This window comes from Blennius ocellaris (genome assembly GCF_963422515.1).
Source record: "Blennius ocellaris genome assembly, chromosome: 20".
Lineage (NCBI taxonomy): Eukaryota > Metazoa > Chordata > Actinopteri > Blenniiformes > Blenniidae > Blennius > Blennius ocellaris.
Window position 1 is genome coordinate 23,215,926 of NC_137669.1, and position 16,790 is coordinate 23,232,715.

General features: G+C 50.7%; 2 protein-coding genes across 4 annotated transcripts; one reads left to right on the forward strand and one right to left on the reverse strand.

Moving 5' to 3' along the window:
- Nucleotides 1–262: 262 nt before the first annotated feature.
- On the reverse strand, nt 263–8,193 carry tekt2 (tektin 2 (testicular); the record flags this gene model as incomplete). The annotated part of the gene is made up of 11 exons (XM_080515894.1): nt 263–630; nt 733–812; nt 3,088–3,231; nt 3,325–3,432; nt 3,878–3,992; nt 5,149–5,292; nt 5,382–5,587; nt 5,959–6,123; nt 7,418–7,535; nt 7,616–7,652; nt 8,118–8,193. The coding sequence occupies 11 exons, from the start codon at nt 8,191–8,193 to the stop codon at nt 417–419; spliced, it is 1,407 nt and encodes a 468-aa protein (XP_080372020.1). The 3' UTR covers nt 263–416.
- Nucleotides 8,194–10,077: 1,884 nt separating this feature from the next.
- On the forward strand, nt 10,078–15,840 carry rnmt (RNA (guanine-7-) methyltransferase). Of its 3 annotated transcripts, none has more exons than XM_080516039.1 (12): nt 10,080–10,164; nt 10,778–10,857; nt 11,736–11,841; nt 11,920–12,049; nt 12,128–12,271; nt 12,369–12,484; nt 12,574–12,752; nt 12,856–13,020; nt 13,106–13,223; nt 13,549–13,650; nt 13,727–13,760; nt 15,579–15,840. In XM_080516039.1, exons 3-12 carry the CDS (start codon nt 11,743–11,745, stop codon nt 15,614–15,616), a joined length of 1,125 nt encoding a protein of 374 aa, XP_080372165.1. In that variant the 5' UTR covers nt 10,080–10,164; nt 10,778–10,857; nt 11,736–11,742; the 3' UTR covers nt 15,617–15,840. The 3 variants fall into 3 exon arrangements, with proteins under 3 accessions (XP_080372164.1, XP_080372165.1, XP_080372166.1); XM_080516040.1 differs by having other exon boundaries at nt 10,090–10,164; nt 10,781–10,857; XM_080516038.1 differs by lacking the exon at nt 10,778–10,857 and having other exon boundaries at nt 10,078–10,164.
- The last annotated feature ends 950 nt before the right edge of the window (nt 15,841–16,790 follow it).

Genomic DNA, 16,790 nt, shown 5'->3' on the forward strand with positions numbered 1-16,790 from the left:
CGGGACTGATGTCCACAGAGGACATGTCCACTGAAGATACATCCCCTGAGGACACGTCCACTGAGGACCTGTCCACCGAGGACACGTCATTAAAGGACACGTCTACCGAGGACCTGTCCACCGAGGACACGTCATCAAAGGACACGTCCACCGGGGACATGTCCACCGGGGACACGTCCACCGGGGACACGTCCTCACTAACACTAACAACAGCAGCCACTAGTGGCCCAACATGAAAACTACATTGTTTTCACTGTTTCTACCGTTACTGTGAAAATGCAAAACTTTTCCAAAATGATGACACACACACACACACACACACACACACACACACACACACACACACACACACACACACACACACGATGAGATGACGCTGCCGGGATCAGATCTGGACCAGGACCAAGATCTGGATCCTACTGAGCCAGCAGCTGCAGGTGGCTCCTCCCCCTGGCGTTGGCGAGCGGGATGGGGGCGTGGCCGGGGGCGTGGCCGGGGGCGGGGCGGCTCTGCGGCGCCAGGCGGAGGCGGGTGTTGCTGCTGCGCTGCTCCAGACTCAGAGCCTCCTGCTTCCTGCTCAGGTCCTGCTGCATGACGGAGCGCTGCAGCCGCAGGGCCTGCAGGGAGCGCCTGGGGGGGGGGGGGGGTGAAGCAGAGCAGCAGGGGGTGAAGCAGAGCAGCAGGTGGGGCAGTGGAGCAGCGGGTGAGCGGGTGAGATGCAGCGGTACTCACTGAGCCTGGCAGAGCTGCTGCTCCAGAGCGGCCATGGTGGCCTCCAGCTGCTGAACCTCGGCCACCAGACCCTCCTGCACCTGCAGAGCAGCAGGGGGGAGCAGAGCAGCAGGGGGTGAAGCAGAGCAGCAGGAGGTGAAGCGGAGCAGCAGGAAGTAAAGCGGAGCAGCAGGAAGTGAAGCGGAGCAGCAGGAAGTAAAGCGGAGCAGCAGGAGGTGAAGCGGAGCAGCAGGAAGTAAAGCGGAGCAGCAGGAAGTGAAGCGGAGCAGCAGGAAGTGAAGCAGAGCAGCAGGAAGTGAAGCGGAGCAGCAGGAGGTGAAGCAGAGCAGCAGGAAGTGAAGCAGAGCAGCAGGAAGTAAAGCAGAGCAGCAGGAAGTGAAGCGGAGCAGCAGGAAGTGAAGCGGAGCAGCAGGAAGTAAAGCGGAGCAGCAGGAAGTGAAGCGGAGCAGCAGGAGGTGAAGCGGAGCAGCAGGAAGTGAAGCAGAGCAGCAGGAAGTGAAGCAGAGCAGCAGGAAGTCAAGCAGAGCAGCAGGAGGTGAAGCAGAGCAGCAGGAAGTAAAGCGGAGCAGCAGGAAGTAAAGCAGAGCAGCAGGAAGTGAAGCAGAGCAGCAGGAAGTGAAGCAGAGCAGCAGGAAGTGAAGCGGAGCAGCAGGAGGTGAAGCGGAGCAGCAGGAAGTGAAGCGGAGCAGCAGGAAGTAAAGCGGAGCAGCAGGAAGTGAAGCAGAGCAGCAGGAAGTGAAGCAGAGCAGCAGGAAGTAAAGCAGAGCAGCAGGAAGTGAAGCGGAGCAGCAGGAAGTGAAGCGGAGCAGCAGGAAGTAAAGCGGAGCAGCAGGAAGTGAAGCGGAGCAGCAGGAGGTGAAGCGGAGCAGCAGGAAGTGAAGCGGAGCAGCAGGAAGTGAAGCAGAGCAGCAGGAAGTCAAGCGGAGCAGCAGGAGGTGAAGCAGAGCAGCAGGAAGTAAAGCGGAGCAGCAGGAAGTAAAGCAGAGCAGCAGGAAGTGAAGCAGAGCAGCAGGAAGTGAAGCAGAGCAGCAGGAAGTGAAGCGGAGCAGCAGGAGGTGAAGCGGAGCAGCAGGAAGTGAAGCGGAGCAGCAGGAAGTAAAGCGGAGCAGCAGGAAGTGAAGCGGAGCAGCAGGAAGTGAAGCTGAGCAGCAGGAAGTAAAGCAGAGCAGCAGGAAGTGAAGCGGAGCAGCAGGAGGTGAAGCGGAGCAGCAGGAAGTGAAGCAGAGCAGCAGGAAGTGAAGCAGAGCAGCAGGAAGTCAAGCAGAGCAGCAGGAGGTGAAGCAGAGCAGCAGGAAGTAAAGCGGAGCAGCAGGAAGTAAAGCAGAGCAGCAGGAAGTGAAGCAGAGCAGCAGGAAGTGAAGCAGAGCAGCAGGAAGTGAAGCGGAGCAGCAGGAGGTGAAGCGGAGCAGCAGGAAGTGAAGCGGAGCAGCAGGAAGTAAAGCGGAGCAGCAGGAAGTGAAGCAGAGCAGCAGGAAGTGAAGCAGAGCAGCAGGAAGTAAAGCAGAGCAGCAGGAAGTGAAGCGGAGCAGCAGGAAGTGAAGCGGAGCAGCAGGAAGTAAAGCGGAGCAGCAGGAAGTGAAGCGGAGCAGCAGGAGGTGAAGCGGAGCAGCAGGAAGTGAAGCAGAGCAGCAGGAAGTGAAGCAGAGCAGCAGGAAGTCAAGCAGAGCAGCAGGAGGTGAAGCAGAGCAGCAGGAAGTAAAGCGGAGCAGCAGGAAGTAAAGCAGAGCAGCAGGAAGTGAAGCAGAGCAGCAGGAAGTGAAGCAGAGCAGCAGGAAGTGAAGCGGAGCAGCAGGAGGTGAAGCGGAGCAGCAGGAAGTGAAGCGGAGCAGCAGGAAGTAAAGCGGAGCAGCAGGAAGTGAAGCGGAGCAGCAGGAAGTGAAGCTGAGCAGCAGGAAGTAAAGCAGAGCAGCAGGAAGTGAAGCGGAGCAGCAGGAGGTGAAGCGGAGCAGCAGGAAGTGAAGCAGAGCAGCAGGAAGTGAAGCAGAGCAGCAGGAAGTAAAGCAGAGCAGCAGGAAGTGAAGCAGAGCAGCAGGAAGTAAAGCGGAGCAGCAGGAAGTGAAGCAGAGCAGCAGGAAGTAAAGCGGAGCAGCAGGAAGTGAAGCTGAGCAGCAGGAAGTGAAGCAGAGCAGCAGGAAGTAAAGCGGAGCAGCACGAAGTAAAGCGGAGCAGCAGGAAGTGAAGCAGAGCAGCAGGAAGTAAAGCAGAGCAGCAGGAAGTGAAGCAGAGCAGCAGGAAGTGAAGCAGAGCAGCAGGAAGTGAAGCGGAGCAGCAGGAAGTAAAGCGGAGCAGCAGGAAGTGAAGCAGAGCAGCAGGAAGTCAAGCAGAGCAGCAGGAAGTCCCGGCAGCGTCCCTCACCTGGTCCCGGCACTGGTCCACGCCGGGCCTGCTGGTCCGGGTCTCCAGCCTGGTGTGGGCCAGCTTCAGGGACCCGGTCTTGGCCCGCAGGTCCGTCTCCAGTCCCTGGATGTCCGTCTCCATGTCCAGCATCTCGTCCTCCGTCTGCCGAGCAGAGCAGCCCGTTACGGCGACTCAGCAGAACCCAGCCTGTCCTCTCTGGAACCGGTTCTGGTCCCGGTGCCGGTGGGAACCCACTGTCTGGATCTGCCACTGCAGCTGGTCCCGGGCCTGCTGCTCCTGGTGGCTCCGCCTCCGCAGCTGGAACTCTGTGGTTCTGCGCTGGGCTTCCAGCTGGTTCTGCAGCTGATCCGGAACCGGAGAACCAGAGAACCAGAGGAACCAGAAGAACCAGAAGAACCAGAGGAACCAGAAGGTGTGTGAAAACCCTCTGAACAACTGTGAAGCACCGATTGGATCTGTGGCCTCACCTGGGCCTTACCTCACCTGGGCCTTACCTCCCCTGTGTGTGGCCTCACCTGGGCCTTACCTCACCTGGGCCTTACCTCACCTGTGTGTGGCCTCACCTGGGCCTTACCTCACCTGGGCCCTACCTCGCCTGTGTGTGGCCTCACCTGGGCCTTACCTCACCTGGGCCCTACCTCCCCTGTGTGTGGCCTCACCTGGGCCCTACCTCCCCTGTGTGTGGCCTCACCTGGGCCCTACCTCCCCTGTGTGTGGCCTCACCTGGGCCCTACCTCCCCTGTGTGTGGCCTCACCTGGGCCCTACCTCCCCTGTGTGTGGCCTCACCTGGGCTCGGCTGAGGCTGGTTTCCTCCCTCAGTAGTTGAGCCGTCTGGACGGCCTGGTGAGCCTGACTCACGTTGACCTGACTGAACTGGAGCCACTCCTGAGGGGAAGACGAGCTGCAAGAGAGACCAACACCACTTCCTGTTCACACCACTTCCTGTTCACACCACTTCCTGTTCACACTACACCCTGTTTACACTACATCCTGTTTACACTACATCCTGTTTACACCACTTCCTGTTCACACCACTTCCTGTTTACACCACTTCCTGTTCACACCACTTCCTGTTCACACTACACCCTGTTTACACCACTTCCTGTTTACACTACACCCTGTTTACACCACTTCCTGTTTACACCACTTCCTGTTTACACTACACCCTGTTCACACCACTTCCTGTTCACACCACTTCCTGTTCACACCACTTCCTGTTTACACTACACCCTGTTTACACCACTTCCTGTTTACACTACACCCTGTTTACACCACTTCCTGTTTACACTATATCCTGTTCACACCACTTCCTGTTTACACTATACCCTGTTCACACCACTTCCTGTTCACACCACTTCCTGTTTACACTACATCCTCTTTACACCACTTCCTGTTTACACTACACCCTGTTTACACCACTTCCTGTTTATACTACACCCTGTTTACACCACTTCCTGTTTACACTACATCCTGTTCACACCACTTCCTGTTTACACTATACCCTGTTCACACCACTTCCTGTTCACACCACTTCCTGTTTACACTACAGCCTCTTTACACCACTTCCTGTTTACACTACACCCTGTTTACACCACTTCCTGTTTACACTACATCCTCTTTACACCACTTCCTGTTTACACTACACCCTGTTTACACCACTTCCTGTTTACACTACACCCTGTTTACACCACTTCCTGTTTACACTACACCCTGTTCACGCCACTTCCTGTTTACACTACACTTCGTTGGCGCGTCATGGAAACGGCAGAGACACAGGACACCCCGTAGTTGAACATGTTGGTCCCGGTCCGGGACGATCTGGACTCTGGACACGACGGAGGACACTTTGCTCTGATGGTCTCTACTGAGCATGTGCAGAACTGCTGCTGACTCAGGCCGTCGTGCCCAGAGTCTCCGAACAGCTGTGTTTCTAGCGGTTTCCATGGAGACGCAACGTGAGCTTCGGCTGGATTACATGTGGTACTCAGATTACCCCGGCTGGATTACATGTGGTACTCAGATTACCCCGGCTGGATTACATGTGGTACTCAGATTACCCCGGCGGGATGCGAGTGGGGTTCGTCTTCAGCGAGACGCCGGGGGACTCGGCGGTCAGCGCCAGGCAGCTCATGTCCACGTCCACAGCCTCCGTCTTGGTCTGCAGGTCGGCGGCGAGGCGGTGGCGGACATCCCGCAGGACGCTGGACAGGGACAGGGACGGGGACAGGCTAGCGGTTAGCAGGGCGGCGCCGGCGGGAGTCCGGGACAGAGGACAGAGCGTCCGTCTCACCACAGCTGCTCGAAGGCCTGGTCCACGTGCTGCTGCAGGACCCGCCGCACTCGTCCAATCAGCTCCACTTCTGTCCTCAGCTGCTCGTCCACCGGGTCCACCACCAGCTCCGAGCCGCGGCGTCCCTCCCGCAGCGCCAGGCACTCGCCGCTAACCTCCAGGGGGACGGCGGTGGCAGCCAAGGCTAGCTCGCTCTGCTGCCGGGACTGTCCCAACACACACACACACTGAATCCTGCACCACGTGTCCAGGTCGTCCTCGTCTCCACGTCCAACGTCCACTACAGACACTGGCAGCTGAGATTCTCAGCTGCCAGTGTCTCTCCTGGACGCTGGACGTCCAGTAGAGACACACAGAGCTGAGAATCTCAGCTGTGTGTCTCTACTGGACGTCTACTGGACGTCCAACGCTGAGATTCTCAGCTGTGTGTCTGTAGTGGACGTTGGACGTCCACTACAGACACACGCAGCAGAGATTCTCAGCTGCGTGTGTCTCTACTGGACGTTGGACGTCCAGTAGAGACACACGCAGCTGAGAATCGAGACAGAAACGGGACGCGGTGTGTCCAGCGCCTCACCAGCTCCAGAGCGTCCGTCTCTCCGTCCACCTCCTGGACGCAGAGCTCCAGCTGCTGTCTCCACCGGGACACGTCCCAAACCCGGTTGGCCAGCCGGCGAGACGTGTCCCCCTCGTCCCAGCTGGTCTGTGGACAGACGGCGCCCAGAGTGGAAGAACAGCGTGAGCGTCAGTCATTCTCCCGACCGAACACCAGGGCGGCGCTCTGCTCCGACCGGGGCCATCATTCAATAGCTAAATAATTAAATAATTAGATAATTAAACAAATAAATAAGTAAATACTAAATAAGTAATTAATGACACATTTAATTAATTCTTTCATTTACAGACTCCGCCTCCTTTCTAGAGTTTGATTCACTTTCTGACAACTCCTGAAGACGTTTACGTCGTTTCACTGAAAGTTTCAATGCAAGTTTCACTAAAAGTTTCACTGAAAGTTTCACTGAAAGTTTCAATGCAAGTTTCACTAAAAGTTTCACTGAAAGTTTCACTGAAAGTTTCACTGAAAGTTTCAATGAAAGTTTCACTAAAAGTTTCACTGAAAGTTTCACTAAAAGTTTCACTGAAAGTTTCACTGCAAGTTTCACTAAAAGTTTCACTGAAAGTTTCACTAAAAGTTTCACTAAAAGTTTCACTGAAAGTTTCACTGCAAGTTTCACTGAAAGTTTCACTGAAAGTTTCACTGAAAGTTTCACTGAAAGTTTCACTGAAAGTTTCACTAAAAGTTTCACTGAAAGTTTCACTAAAAGTTTCACTGAAAGTTTCACTGAAAGTTTCACTAAAAGTTTCACTGAAAGTTTCACTGAAAGTTTCACTGAAAGTTTCACTAAAAGTTTCACTAAAAGTTTCACTGAAAGTTTCACTAAAAGTTTCACTGAAAGTTTCACTGAAAGTTTCACTAAAAGTTTCACTGCAAGTTTCACTGCAAGTTTCACTGAAAGTTTCACTGAAAGTTTCACTAAAAGTTTCACTGAAAGTTTCACTGAAAGTTTCACTAAAAGTTTCACTGAAAGTTTCACTGCAATTTTCACTGAAAGTTTCACTGAAAGTTTCACTGCAATTTTCACTGAAAGTTTCACTGAACGTTTCACTGAAAGTTTCACTGCAAGTTTCACTAAAAGTTTCACTGAAAGTTTCACTGAAAGTTTCACTAAAAGTTTCACTAAAAGTTTCACTGCAAGTTTCACTGAAAGTTTCACTGCAATTTTCACTGAAAGTTTCACTGAACGTTTCACTAAAAGTTTCACTGCAAGTTTCACTGCAAGTTTCACTGAAAGTTTCACTAAAAGTTTCACTAAAAGTTTCACTGAAAGTTTCACTAAAAGTTTCACTGAAAGTTTCACTAAAAGTTTCACTAAAAGTTTCACTGAAAGAGCAGGTAAACAGGTGAGCAGGTGAACAGGTGAAGAGGTGAGCAGGTGAGCAGGTGAGCAAGGCAGTGACTGGCGCCACACACACACCTGACAGTGGGCGTGGCTCCTCAGCGCCCGGCCATCCTGGCGGATCGCCGTGGAAACGAGGCGCTGGTGAGTCGCCGCCTCATGCAGCTGATGGTTGGCGCCGCTCCAGTCCGCCACGCTGAGCCGGAGGCCCGGCTTCACAGGAAGTGCACACATCCTCCTGCCGCGTCACCTGACCGCCACTTCCTGTCTGCACACCTGAGACGCTTCCTGCTCTCCTTTTCTCTCTTTACTTCTGAAACACAGAATATTAAACGTTGACATTTTTCTTTAATCAACAACAAACTTCTTTGTTCATCTTGAGGCCTGATGATGAAACGTAACAAACTAAATGCACTAAAGCTTAAAGAAACGTCTAATTCACTTATTTGTATTTATTTATATACTCGTTATTTTATAATATGAAATGTCATCATGTTGTTGTCACATCACACTTATATCACATTATTATGACACAGTTTCTTCCTTCCTTTCCTTCTTTTCCTTTTAAAATAACTTAAATATTTATTTTCCGTCTCATTTATTTTGTAAGCAAATTTCAGAAACTCTTCCTCTTTTACTTTGAAGTTTTCCCGAAACTCTCATTCTGCTGAATTTAACTTCATCCCGCCTCGAGAAAACGTGTTTTCGACATTTTCCTTTCAGAATAAAACAAACTAAACACTTATTTAATTCTTCTCTCGCTCTTCATTTCACTCACCTTCCTTCTCGAACCTTCTGCTTCTGTGTCTCGCTGACTCCGTCTCCATGGCGACGGCTGCTGGGGCTGTCTCCATGGCAACGGGCGCGATGCGTCACGTCGCCACGTGGAGGCGTGCGTGCGGCGTGATGACGTTTGTTTTTGTAAATCAAACCTTCAAACGTGACGACAGAAGGTTCAGGATGTAAACATGAAGCAGAGGAAGGACAAGAAATTATTTTAGCTCCAGGGAATAAAGTTAAAAAATACAAAAAGTAAATCGGTAAACACAAGAGTGTTTTTCAAATAAAAACATTAAACCTTGAACAGACGTTAGCGGCAGAGGAGTTCCACTTATAGACGCTTGTAAAACTATAATTCGTTAAAAAGATGTACCAAAGATGTACCCACCTCTCAGTCTATAAATAATGTATAGTGTGTGTGCGTGTGTGCGTAGAGACCACTGTTGTAAATATGTGTTTTAGGGTTGTGTATTTTATTCATTCTGTATAATTTGATGTACCACAGGGAAAAGCTCAACCAGGGACAGGAGCTGAAAATTAGCATTAGCTACACACTCTGTATGTGTCGCATCAGCTGCATCTTTCATGTTGTAACTATTTATGACCACATTGTCCCTGTCAAATAAATAAATAAATAAATACATAAATAAAAAAATAAAAAAATAAAAAAAACAAATGAAAGAAAGGAATCCATGTAAAACATGAAGGAGCCGCAAAAAGTGTTAAAATCCACTTAAACGCAAGAATTTATGAATTAATTAAGAACTGAATCAGCCATTGGTTCTGTGTTCCTGCCGTTGCCGTGGAAACAAACAACGTTTTCAAAATGTGTAAAACTTTTCTGAAATGAAAAAAAATGCTGCGTTTGGCGTCGTTGTTTGGTAAACAAGAGCTGAGGAAGAGGAGGAGTGAGGAAGAGGAGGAGTGAGAAAGAGGAGTGAGGAAGAGGAGGAGTGAGAAAGAGGAGGAGTGAGGAAGAGGAGGGGTGAGGAAGAGGAGGGGTGAGAAAGAGGAGGGGTGAGAAAGAGGAGGGGTGAGGAAGAGGAGGGGTGAGAAAGAGGAGGGGTGAGGAAGAGGAGGGGTGAGAAAGAGGAGGGGTGAGGAAGAGGAGGGGTGAGGAAGAGGAGGGGTGAGAAAGAGGAGGGGTGAGGAAGAGGAGGGGTGAGGAAGAGGAGGAGTGAGAAATAGGAGGGGTGAGAAAGAAGAGGGGTGAGGAAGAAGAGGGGTGAGGAAGAGGAGGGGTGAGGAAGAGGAGGAGTGGGAAAGAGGAGGGGTGAGAAAGAGGAGGGGTGAGGAAGAGTAGTGAGGAAGAGGATGAGTGAGGAAGAGTAGTGAGGAAGAGGATGAGTGAGGAAGAGGAGTGAGGAAGAGGAGTGAGGAAGAGGAGGAGTGAGGAAGAGGAGTAGTGAGGAAGAGTAGTGAGGAAGAATAGTGAGGAAGAGGAGTGAGGAAGAGGAGTAGTGAGGAAGAGGATGAGTGAGGAAGAGTAGTGAGGAAGAGTAGTGAGGAAGAGGAGGAGTGAGGAAGAGAAACAGGAAGCTTGTGTTTGACTGCCTGCTGGACCAAAGTGCTGCAGTTCCACATCTCCACCAGCAGATGTCAGTATTAGTCTTTATTGACTTGTTGTGTCACGCTGCGCTGGGAATCATTGAAAACTGCATTTTGACTTGAAGCTGATGCCATTAAAGTTTCCGCCCATGAACTTTGTGAGAATATCGATGCAGATCTTTGACAGTAAACGTTGAACCGTCGCCTCAAATGTTTTATTCTTGGATTTGTTCTTTCCCACAATAAACATCATCATAAACTTTGCTTACAGCCGAAATCGACCAGAGTAAATATTCTCTATATTCCAACTCCTATTTCATAGCATCCATATGAACGAGAGACACACGAACAAAAAAAGACTCACCCACTTCCGGTTTATTGTGAAACGCTCCATGCGCTTCCACCAATGACGTCACTAGCAAGCGCCGCTCAACGTCGCGAGTGGTTTTTCATCACATTTCGGGACGTGAACGGGACTTTCTGCGGATTTCTTCCCGGTTGGTGTGCTCGTTTTCATGCCGTGACTCGGCGGAACGTCTCCGGTGTCGAAGCAGCGCGTTTTCTCCGCTCACGGTTGAATTTAGCGGCTCGGTTTACGTCGGGACTGAAAGCTGCTTGTGGATGAGTTGGTGTTGCGTGTCAACTGGTTCCCTTGCTATCTGCTGACCCACTTCCTCCTGCGGCCCCACTGGTCGGAACAGAGGCGACTGGTTCCTCGCGACAACAAAGGAAGTCGGTCACCAGATAGAAGGGGAACCAGTTCGCCCGCAACACCGTTCATGGCGGCGTCCAGATAATTCACGTTTATTCTAAGATCATTCATGGCAACAACATATTCGGGGTTTTTGCCGCTTCTGTGCGGATAGAAAACGCAGCTATGTTTGTATCGACGTGCTCACGGATTGAGAAAGTTAAACCTGTTTCACGGTGACGTTGCACAATAAATCATAAACTAACGGTGTAAAAACCTTCCAGCTTCAGTTTGTCAACAAATGTGACTTTCGCTCGGGGAAGTTTTACCTACATCTCAGATTTACTCTATTATCAACCATCCCATTCAACTAAACTGTATTTATATATCAGCACATATAACACAGTGTTGTCTTTTAGCAGAGGAACCAAACAAACCTACACGATTAATCGACGGTGCAAAGAAAACCTGCCGTGGAACAAACTTCCTTCTTTTCTTTGTAAGTGCAGATTGATGAAGTTTTAACTTGAAGCTAATCGAAGGTTTGACCTGAGATTATTCCAGATTAATGGTTTTGGCATTAGATTATTCCAGATTAACGGTTTTGACCTGAGATTATTCCAGATGAATGGTTTTGACCTGAGATTATTCCAGATTAATGGTTTTGACCTGGGATTATTCCAGATTAATGGTTGTGACCAGAGATCATTCCAGATTAAAGGTTTTGACCCAAGGTTATTCCAGATTAACGGTTTTGACCTGAGATCATTCAAGATTAGCGGTTTTGACCATAGATTATTCCAGAGTAACGGTTTTGACCTGAGAGTATTCCAGATTATGACGTGAGATTATTCCAGATTAACGGTTTTGACTTGAGATTATTCCAGATTATGACCTGAGATTATTCCAGATTATGACCTGAGATTATTCCAGATTAACGGTTGTGACCTGAGATCATTCCAGATTAACGGTTTTGACTTGAGATTATTCCAGATTATGACCTGAGATTATTCCAGATTATGACCTGAGATTATTCCAGATTAACGGTTTTGACCTGAGATTATTCCAGAGTATGACCTGAGATTATTCCAGATTATGACCTGAGATTATTCCAGATTAACGGTTGTGACCTGAGATCATTCCAGATTAACGGTTTTGACCTGAGATTATTCCAGATTATGACCTGAGATTATTCCAGATTAACAGTTGTGACATGAGATCATTCCAGATTAACAGTTGTGACCTGAGATCATTCCAGATTAACGGTTGCGAACTGAGATTATTCCAGATTAATGGTTTTTGCCTGAGATTATTCCAGATTAACGGTTTTCACTGCAGTGTCTGGAGACGAGTGACGTTGTGGCTGGACTCTTCCAGAGTGGACATGGACTCCGTCCAAGCTGAGCGGCTGGAGGGCGTCCGGGGCGTGAAGACGAAGCACGAGGACGAGGGGGACGAGGAGGACAGGTCATCCAAGAAGCAGGTAGACGGTCCGTCGGTTCCTCTCCGGGCGCGGCGCCGGCCGGTCGCCCCGGTTACTGATGTGGTTCTGGGTTGCCAGGTGACGGACCACGGCGTCAAGGTGGCGAGTCACTACAACCGGCTACAGGAAGTGGGGCTGGCGGCTCGCAGCCAGAGCCGCATCTTCTTCATGAGGAACTTCAACAACTGGCTCAAGAGCGTCCTGATCGGTAAACGTTTCCGCCGGCAGCCACGGCGACGGGGACCAACCGGCTCCTGAACCTTTTTTTTTCTCCTGTCGTTTACAGGTGAGATCCTGGAGCAGGTGAGGGGGGCGGAGCCAGAGCCGGGGGCGGAGCCAGAGCCGGTGGCCGTCCTGGACCTGGGCTGTGGGAAAGGCGGAGACCTGCTGAAGTGGAGACGAGGAGGCATCGGCCACATCGTGTGCGCAGGTCGCCGCCGTTCCGCCGCTCTGCTCCGCCGCGCCACGCCGCCGGAGGCGGGGCAAAGAGGCGGGGCTTAAGGAAGGGTGGTGTTTTGTGTCGGCAGACATCGCCGGGGTGTCGGTGGAGCAGTGCGAGAGTCGCTACGACGACATGAGGAGGAAGAGTCACTTCAGGGAGAAAATCTTCACGGCTCAGTTCATCACGGCCGACTGTTCCAAGGTCCGTCTCTCGTTCTGGGGACGGGTGGAGGAGGAGGAGGGGTGGAGGTGGAGGAGCGACCCGGTGGCCCTGACCTTTGACCTCCGCAGGAGCTGCTGAGCGAGCAGCTGGAGTCCGGCCAGAGGTTCGACATCTGCAGCTGCCAGTTCGCCCTCCACTACTCGTTCGAGAACGAGGCGAAGGCCGAGACGATGCTGAGGAACGCCTGTGAACGTCTGAAGCCTGGAGGGTTCTTCATCGGAACCACGCCGGACGCCTTCGAGCTGGTGTAGGGAGGACTGGAACCACAGCGGCAGGACGCTCTCTCTCTCTCACTCTCTACCATCTCCATCACTCTCTCCCTCCCTCTCTCTCTCGCTCTCTCTCTCCAGGAAGCGTGTGGAGGCGTCGGACTCTCAGTCGTTTGGAAACGAGATCTTCCAGGTGTCGTTCCAGTCCAAAGGTTCCTACCCTCTGTTCGGGTGTCAGTACCACTTCAGCCTGGAGGACGTGGTGAACGTCCCCGAGTTCCTGGTCTACTTCCCCCTGCTGGAACAGTGAGTGTCCTCCTGCCGTCCCCCCGTCCCGGCCCGTCCCCCCCGTCCCCGGGTCGTGAGACGTCTGGTCTGTTGCGTCCTCCAGCATGGCGAAGCGCCACAACATGCGCCTGGTGCTGAAGCAGAGGTTCTCCCAGTTCTTTGAGCAGAAGGTGAAGAAGGATCAGCATCGCAGCCTGATGATGAAGATGTCCGCTCTGGAGGTAAGTGTCCTCATGTCCTCACGTCCTCCCGTCCTCATGTCCTCATGTCCTCCGACACCCGGGAGCTTTTTGACCGCTGGAAACGGAAAAGAGCACTTTTGTCCTTTATTCAATAAGATGGACGTGTAGCCATTAAAGTGTCTGTCTCCCCCACCCACCCCACCCGGAGGGGACAAACACTTTAATCCAGAAGTGTCCTCTGGCGCCATCTGGTGACTTTTTGAAAATCCTGCAGAACAAAGTGTTGGGAGACGTTTGCGTCTTTTCTCGCTGGTGAGTTTTGGGCCAAAAGAAGCTTGAAGCTGATTGTCATGTCTTTGTTCAGTCGTATTCCTGTGACGACCCCGGCCAGCCCTCCGCACACGGTACAGCAGAGTACTGCCATGCCAAAGAGCACTGCGGCAGGGCCGGCGTGAGACTCCCCGTGGTGAGTGTGCTCACTGCTCCACACCTCCACCCGCCGGTCGGCGGAGTTCGGTCTGACGCTGTGTTTGTGTTTGTAGGGAACTCTGAGCAGGTCGGAGTGGGAAGCAGCCAGTAAGTGTCTCTGCTCACTTCCTGTCACGCCAACGTCTCACTTCCTGTCACGCCAACGTCTCACTTCCTGTCACGACAACGTCTCACTTCCTGTCACGCCAACGTCTCACTTCCTGTAACACCAACATCTCACTTCCTGTCATGCCAATATCTCACTTCCTGTCCAAGGCCACTGTCACACCAACATCTCACTTCCTGTCACGCCAACATCTCACTTCCTGTCACGCCAACGTCTCACTTCCTGTCATGCCAACGTCTCACTTCCTGTCACGCCAACATCTCACTTCCTGTCACGCCAACGTCTCACTTCCTGTCAGGCCAACATCTCATTTCCTGTCACGCCAACGTCTCACTTCCTGTAACACCAACATCCTACTTCCTGTCATGCCAATATCTCACTTCCTGTCCAAGGCCACTGTCATGCCAACATCTCACTTCCTGTCACGCCAACATCTCACTTCCTGTCACGCCAACGTCTCACTTCCTGTCACGCCAACGTCTCACTTCCTGTCACACCAACATGTCACTTCCTGTCAGGCCAACATCTCACTTCCTTTCACACCAACATCTCACTTCCTGTCCAAGGCCACTGTCATGCCAACATCTCACTTCCTGTCACGCCAACATCTCACTTCCTGTCACGCCAACGTCTCACTTCTTGTCACACCAACATCTCACTTCCTGTCAAGCCAACATCTCACTTCCTTTCACACCAACATCTCACTTCCTGTCCAAGGCCACTGTCAGGCCAACGTCTCACTTCCTGTCACACCAACATCTCACTTCCTGTCACGCCAACGTCTCACTTCCTGTCACACCAACATCTCACTTCCTGTCACGCCAACATCTCACTTCCTGTCACGCCAATATCTCACTTCCTGTCACACCAACATCTCACTTCCTGTCACACCAACATGTCACTTCCTGTCAGGCCAACGTCTCACTTTCTGTCACGCCAACATCTCACTTCCTGTCCAAGGCCACTGTCACACCAACATCTCACTTCCTGTCACGCCAACATCTCACTTCCTGTCACGCCAACGTCTCACTTCCTGTCACGCCAACATCTCATTTCCTGTCACACCAACATCTCACTTCCTGTCCAAGGCCACTGTCACACCAACATCTCACTTCCTGTTACGCCAACATCTCACTTCCTGTCACGCCAACGTCTCACTTCCTGTCATGCCAACGTCTCACTTCCTGTCACGCCAACGTCTCACTTCCTGTCACGCCAACGTCTCATTTCCTGTCACACCAACATCTCACTTCCTGTCACGCCAACATCTCACTTCCTGTCACGCCAACATCTCACTTCCTGTCAGGCCAACGTCTCACTTCCTGTCACGCCAACATCTCACTTCCTGTCACGCCAACATCTCACTTCCTGTCACACCAACATCTCACTTCCTGTCACGCCAACATCTCACTTCCTGTCACGCCAACATCTCACTTCCTGTCACGCCAACATCTCACTTCCTGTCACGCCAACGTCTCACTTCCTGTCACGCCAACGTCTCACTTCCTGTCACGCCAACATCTCACTTCCTGTCACACCAACATTCTACTTCCTGTCCAAGGCCACTGTCATGCCAACATCTCACTTCCTGTCACGCCAACGTCTCACTTCCTGTCACGCCAACGTCTCACTTCCTGTCACGCCAACATCTCACTTCCTGTCACGCCAACGTCTCACTTCCTGTCACACAAACATCTCACTTCCTGTCACGCCAACATCTCACTTCCTGCCAAACCGTCTGTCACTGTTCTACCAAACGGTTCCTGCCTTGCCTGACCCTGGAATCGTGTGTCCTGCAGGTATCTACCTGGTGTTTGTCTTCCAGAAGATGTCCTGAGAGACCGTCTGTCCTCCGCGGTCCACCCTTCGTCCCTCCCAGTTCCTTCTGTTTCACTCCAGACTGTCGCTGATCTGTTGTAGAAATCAACTCATTTGTTTTGTTTTGGGTGGTTTTGTTTTTTTTTCGTGTTATTTTTTGTTGTTGTTGACATAAATGAAATACATTTCCTAAAGAAATAAAGTAAACTTGAACTCTGCAGCGTTGAGAGTTCTTGTGAACGGAGAAAAGACGAGGCTGCGTTTCATGTTTTTTTTGTCTATTTTCTAAAACAAAATGCAATTAAATAAATAAATCCACTGAATGTGTGAAACATTAGAAAATAACATTTACCAGAAGAATCAGGATCATCAGTGGTTTTAATACCCGACCACGACGTTTGGAGTTATTAAAGTGCTTTCTTATCAAAGGGATTACTTAGTTACAGTTACTAAACTTTATGAACTCATTATTGTCATTTTGTACCATTAACTGATGGAAGCTTGGTTCATAACCAGATTATAGAGCATCTTCCTCCTCTAATCCAGATTATAGAGAATCTTCCTCTAACACCAGATTATAGAGCATCTTCCTCCTCTAATCCAGATTATAGAGCATCTTCCTCTAACACCAGATTATAGAGCATCTTCCTCCTCTAATCCAGATTATAGAGCATCTTCCTCAAACATCAGATTACAGAGCATCTTCCTCCTCTAATCCAGATTAGAGAGCATCTTCCTCTAACATCAGATTATAGAGCATCTTCCTCTAACATCAGATTATAGAGCATCTTCCTCAAACGTCAGATTATAGAGCATCTTCCTCTAACATCAGATTATAGAGCACCTCCCTCCTCTAATCCAGATTGTAGAGCATCTTCCTCTAACATCAGACTATAGAGCATTTTCCTCTAACATCAGATTATAGAGCATCTTCCTCTAACATCAGATTATAGAGCATCTTCCTCAAACGTCAGATTATAGAGCATCTTCCTCCTCTAATCCAGATTAGAGAGCATCTTCCTCTAACATCTGATTATAGAGCATCTTCCTCTAACATCAGATTATAGAGCATCTTCCTCAAACGTCAGATTATACAGCATCTTCCTCTAACATCAGATTATAGAGCACCTCCCTCCTCTAGTCCAGATTATAGAGCATCTTCCTCTAACATCAGATTATAGAGCATTTTCCTC